This window comes from Cucurbita pepo, chromosome 18 (assembly GCF_057944985.1).
Source record: "Cucurbita pepo subsp. pepo isolate OVF chromosome 18, ASM5794498v1, whole genome shotgun sequence".
Taxonomy (NCBI): Eukaryota; Viridiplantae; Streptophyta; class Magnoliopsida; order Cucurbitales; family Cucurbitaceae; genus Cucurbita; species Cucurbita pepo.
Window position 1 is genome coordinate 2,320,747 of NC_141815.1, and position 6,021 is coordinate 2,326,767.

General features: G+C 44.4%; 1 protein-coding gene across 1 annotated transcript; it reads right to left on the bottom strand.

Moving 5' to 3' along the window:
• Nucleotides 1–2,891: 2,891 nt before the first annotated feature.
• LOC111780269 (NADPH-dependent aldehyde reductase 1, chloroplastic) lies at nucleotides 2,892–5,247 on the bottom strand. Its single transcript, XM_023660623.2, has 3 exons — nucleotides 4,725–5,247; nucleotides 3,186–3,544; nucleotides 2,892–3,107 (listed from the first exon to the last, which is right to left on the bottom strand). The coding sequence occupies exons 1-3, from the start codon at nucleotides 5,225–5,227 to the stop codon at nucleotides 3,085–3,087; spliced, it is 885 nt and encodes a 294-aa protein (XP_023516391.2). The 5' UTR covers nucleotides 5,228–5,247; the 3' UTR covers nucleotides 2,892–3,084.
• Between the last annotated feature and the right edge of the window lie 774 nt (nucleotides 5,248–6,021).

Consider the following 6,021-nt stretch of genomic DNA (forward strand, 5'->3'; position numbering starts at 1 on the left):
ACGACAAGTGAGCTAAGCCAATTTGTTCTAATGTCGCCTACGGCCAAGTGACGTATGCTCGAGCCTCTAGCTTCGGTTGAAGAATAAGGTTTTAGAAAACGAGGGCAGAGAGAGATTTTTGAAAGAGAGATTTTGAAAGAGACGTTATATATGTAAGCAAGGAAGTAACAACAATGGCTCACAGTATATAACTTAATATCCAAATTCAATTCAAACCAACCCAAATTACGAACACACGTGTCTAGAAGATTCATGATATCCGAGTAACTAAATATCTTCCAAAGGAGTAAGAAAAAAAAAAAAAAAGTAGGAAATGTTAGATGAATACGAATCTCCAGTTTTGCTTTGGGCTGACCCAAAAGGCCTCATCACGAGAGAGAGTATTATTTGATTATAAACCCATGATCATTCATAAATTAGTGGACGTGACTTTCATCATCCAACAGTCAAAATCATTTAAAAACAATTTGCTTTAAACATTGTCATGGACTTTGTAATGTATCGTTAGAATAAAAAAACAATAAAAATCTTTGTGGATCTCGTCCTCGTCGGAGCTTGAGAATTCCGACAGGCGCTAGAGTTCTCGGGCAACGCCTGGAAGTCCGCATTCACGCTCCACGACACGCCAAAATCTCCCCGACGACCCTCCAAACCTGGAGGACTTCAGGTAAACACCAAAACGAGCGAGAAAGAACCCAAATGTCTCCGGTGAGCCTAAACCGATGTACCTCGACGTCTGAGTTTTTTGACCGTCATACGTCCACCTAAGACACGTGTCGCGCCTACAAGCCATGAAACTTGGTGGAAGAGGAGTAGAAGAAGGATAATCTGTCGGATCCGGATCTGGGTCGGACTCAACCCATGACCCGACGCCTGCGACTGAGACCTTTTACACGAACAAACCCGAGGCCCAACCCGCGACCGCGGCCCAGCCTGCAACCAGTGACCCCAGCCCAACCTGCAATCCGTGACCGCAGCCTAGCCTGCAACTCGCGACCCGCAACACGCGCCTCGACCTGAAGTCATCTGCACACGACGTGGCCCACTTATATTGTGCCACATGTCTCCCTGCAGCAAAAACATCCCCTCGGCTCTGCGGCTCGGCTCGGCTCGGCTTCCGTGGCTCCTTCCGCTTATTCGACTCTGGAATTCTAAATTTAACTCGATTACCACCTTTTTGACTCTCCCCAACTTGTTTTGGCCTCAAGGGAATGTGAATTGAAATTATTATTATTTGTGAAATACTAACAAAACGTGTAATGTTAAAAAGTAAAAAATCGGTCAAAGTCAATTGAGGAGAAAATGAGTCATTTTTTCCCTTCAGCCAATATGAGGGTCGATGAATGCCCAATCAGAATACCTACAAAAAGAAGAGAGAAGTTGAGAGGAGAAAGGAACCGCCACGAAATTTCGTCGGACCACTGCCAGAATCCACCTTCAGTTGATGCCTAAACACAAGAAATCCCTGTTTGGAAAGATAGTGTAAGGACTGGGTTGACTCGATGACTCTAAAAAGACGGGTAAATTTTTCGCAAAATAAAACAAACCAAATTTAAATCATAACATGGGTTGAAGGACGACGGGTGAGGTTTGTCTATGGTACCTACTCTAGAATCCGCTCCTGACCTCGACCATCTCCTTATTACCTGAAAAAACTGGAGAATAAGGAATGAGTACAAGACTCAGTAAGCAGTCTACTTGTAGGCTCTTAATCGTGTCCTTGATATGCTAGGGTACCACATTTTTTCTTTTCTTGTACTTATTCTTGTTCTTGTTCTTGTCCTTGTCGTAAGTTCTTATTCTGTTTCTTAATTCGTTCTCCAAGACACTCACCTTAGGATTTACGGTACTAGACATAAACTTGTCAACCTGTGTCCGAGGCTTCATGCGTTCCAAGCGACACAGTCTTAATACCTACGCTCTAGGCTTCATATGATCCAAGCAGCGTAGTCTATGTCATAAGCATGATGTACCGTGGGAGGTCTTAGGAGGTTCTTGATTTCTTGGCTAAGGTAACTTAGTCTCTTCTTTCTCCATCGTGGCCATAGGATACTCCCCATGATAGACCATAAAGGTCATGTGATCGATGCATGCATGATCACGGCGTAGACCATAAAAGTCACGTGATCAATGCATGCATGAACATGGCATAGACCATAAAGGTCACATGAGCTGGAATAGACCATATAGGTCGTGTAATCGGTGCATACATGAACATGACATTTTGCAAATCATTAGGTACCCATAACATGACGCAGCACATCTCATCTAGGTGAGGAAAATGAGACCAAACATGACATCCTGCAAAGAAAACATGGTGCAGGGCATCCCACCTAGAAGAGGAAATATGACCTCTTTAGAAAGCACCGCGTGATGGGAGGTATGGGCCACACAATTGGACTTGCTTAGAGTATTACCTAACATTCTTGAATTTTCGTGTCTGGGTCTTGAATCTTAAGGTGTTTCCTTTAAGGGATTCTTACATTCCATCTTGGTTTAGGTTCCAAGCTTTCTCCAATCATCTTGTAATCTTGTACTTATCCTCATGTCATATAAAATAGGCCTTACACAGAACCGTTGGCAATTTGGAGCATGTCTAGACCTTGAGCTACGGTCTTAAAGAATAGGTCTCATCATGCATGTGTATGTTTGCATTACCCAACCCCAACAGTGGGGTTACTTATCGAGTGTTTCTTAAAATACTCAAGTCATGTGCTACTCTTATAATTCAATTAAAGGTAAAGCGCCCCTTGCACGGATGACGATGAATGCTAGAATGACCATGAAAGTTAATATAGAACAATGGTATGCATTGTTTTAAGTTTGTTAAGGTTTTATTTTGACGACATTGTTTATATTTCTTGTTTTAATCTAAACGTACAAATCTATAGTTTCATTTCAAACGTTTTATTCAAATGCCTGTATATGTTATTAAAAACATACATATAGTGTCGTCTCTAATTTAGATAAGAAAATTAGGGACGTTACACTTATTCAATCATCGACACACCTAAAATAAAATAAAACATGCACATATATAATTATTTAGAACTGCACCAGCTTTATTCCACCGACATGGTCACATTACCCGTTCACAATTGTACCACCTGCATACAAATTCAAACAAAAACCATATCAAAAACTGAAGTTATCATCATAATTAAAAATTAAGTATGGAAGGTTACCATTGGGATGAAGGATTTGGCCAGTGAAGTATGAAGAACAGTGGTTGCAAGCCAAGAACACGTACGATGGAGCAACCTCGATCGGCTGACCGGCTCGTTTCATCAGAACATCACTCCCGAAGCTTTCGATATCTTCATTATCGAATGATGCCGGGATCAATGGCGTCCATATCGGCCCGGGGGCGACACCGTTGACTCGAATCCCTTTGCTTGCAAGCTGAAGAGCCAGAGCTCTAGTGAAAGAAACAATGGCGCCTTTGGTGGCAGCATAGTCCAACAGTTGAAGGTGGCCTTTGTATGCAGTCACTGAAGTTGTGTTGATGATTGCACTGCCTTCCTTCATGTGCTTCAGCGCATGCCTGTTGCCAAAACAACAAAGGCAAAGATGGTAAGAGAGATTAGGATTGAGTTACACGTCTTAATTAAATGTTTAAAAATAAATAAATATGTAACGACACAAGCCCAGCTAGCCAATATTGTCCTCTTTAGGTTTTCCCTTTCGAGCTTCCCCTCAGGGTTTTTAATACGGGACCTCTCCCCCGATCCACCTCCCTTCAAGACCTAGCGTCCTTACTACCACATCGCCTCGTGCTTAGTTCCTTTTGGGGATTAACCTCTTCACTAACACATCGCCCGGTGTCTGGCTCTGATATCATTTGTATCGGCCCAAATCCACTGTTAGCAGATATTATTCTCTTTGGGTTTTCCCTTTCGGGATTTCCCTCAACGTTTTTTTTTTCATTCTCATCCCCAACCCACGTGGGATCTCACAATCCACCCCGTTTAGGGCCTAGTGTCCTCGCTGGCACTCATTCTTTTCTCCAATTGATGTGGGACTCCCCCCTAGCAAATCCACCTCCCTTCGGGGTCCAGCGTCCTTACTGGCACACCGCCTCGGTCTACCCCCTTTGGGAAACAGTCTCCTCACTAGCACATCGACCGGAACCTGGCTCTGATACCATTTGTAATGGCCCAAATTCATCGCTAGCAGATATTATCCTCTTTGGGCTTTTCCTTTCGGGATTTCCTCGACGTTTTTTTTTTTTTTTTTTCATTCTCCTCCCCAACCGATGTGGGATCTCACAATCCACCTCATTCAGGGCCCAACGTCCTCGCTGACACTCATTCTTTTCTCCAATCGATGTGGGACCCCCACCAAATCCACCTCCCTTCGGGGCCCAGCGTCCTTACTAGCACACCACCTCGTGTCTGCCCTATTCGGGGAACAACCTCTTCGCTGGCACATCGCCGGGAACTTGCTCTGATACCATTTGTAACGGCCCAAACCCACCGCTAGCAGATATTATCCGCTAGCACATAAGGTTTTTAAAAACGCGTATGCTGGGGTGAGGTTTTCACACCCTTAAGTGTTTCATTCTCCTCCTCAACCAATATGAGAGCTCACCTGGAAGGACTCGATTGAGTCTATGAAATAAAACTCTTAAAATTGAATAACCAAATTCATAATTGGAACCATAAAATAAGGACCAATCGTTTCAATTATTTGGTTAATTATACATTGTGTCAACTATTCAATACCTGACCATGAAGAACTGAGAGAATATGTTGGTTCTAAACACTCTCTCAAGCCTCTTCTCATCAATCTCCTCCACGGTCCCGGTGTACTGCTCGGCAGCGCCGTTGACCAAAATATCGACCCGACCGAATGCTGCCACCACCTCCTCAACCACCCTCTTGCATTCCTTATCAAACCCCAAGTCGGCCGCCACCGCCATTGCCACCGGTTCCTTGCCCTCCGCCGTTCGACACTCTCGAAGGATTTGAAGCGTGTCAGCAGCATCCCTATCCTCCTGCCCCTTCACATATGTGAATGCCACAGTCGCCCCCTCAAGGGCAAAGCAATAGCACACTGATCGACCGATCCCGGAGTCGCCGCCGGTCACAAGGGCCACCTTGTTGACTAGCTTGTTGGAGGGTTTGTATTCAGAGGTGGAAAACTGAGGTCTAGGGACCATGATGTACTCTTTGCCTGGCTGGGTTGGTTGATGCTGAGGAGGAAATTGATGCCCTTTGGAAGCCATTTGGAAGATGTGGCGAACTAGCAATGGACAAACCATGTCTTATAAAGGCTATTGGAATAGGGACACGTGGTGGAAAAGAGTGTACAAATTGAAGTATCCAAGTTATTCTCATTAAAGGAAAAAGTGAGACGTTTGGACACGTATGTTAGAAAGAGATCATTGCAAATTGAAACGTTGTATAGGACCATTGTACACAGTGGGTTGGTCTTCGACCGATCCCGCTCCTAAACATAAGAGGTTGCGGAAGGTGTTGGGCCTATCATATCAAAAGGGTTGAAAGTATAACGGCCAAGGTCTATCGTTAGCAGATATTGTCCTCTTTCGACTTCTCCTTTCCAGCTTCCCCTCAAGGCTTTTAAAATGTGTCTGCTAGGGAGAGGTTTTCACTCCCTTATAAAGAATGTTTCGTTCTCGATCCCCCCTTGAGGCCAGAGTCCTCGCTAGAACTTGTTCCCTTCTCCAATCGAAGTGGGACCCCTCAATCCACCCCTTTTGGGTCCCATGTATTTGTTGGCACACTGCCTCATGTGTCCTCCCCTTCAGGGCTTAGCCTTCTCGCTGACACATCGTTCAGTGTCCGGCTCTGATACCATTTGTAACGGTCCAAGCCCACTGTTAGCAGATATTGTCCTCTTTGGACTTTTCTTTTCGGGCTTCCTCTCAAGGTTTTTAAAACGGGTCTTCTATGGAGAAGTCTCCACACCCTTATAATGAATTTTTTGTTCTCCTCCCCAACTGATATGGGATATCACAGAAAGAGAACCCGAACAGTGACCATTAGATATTTTTGGTTG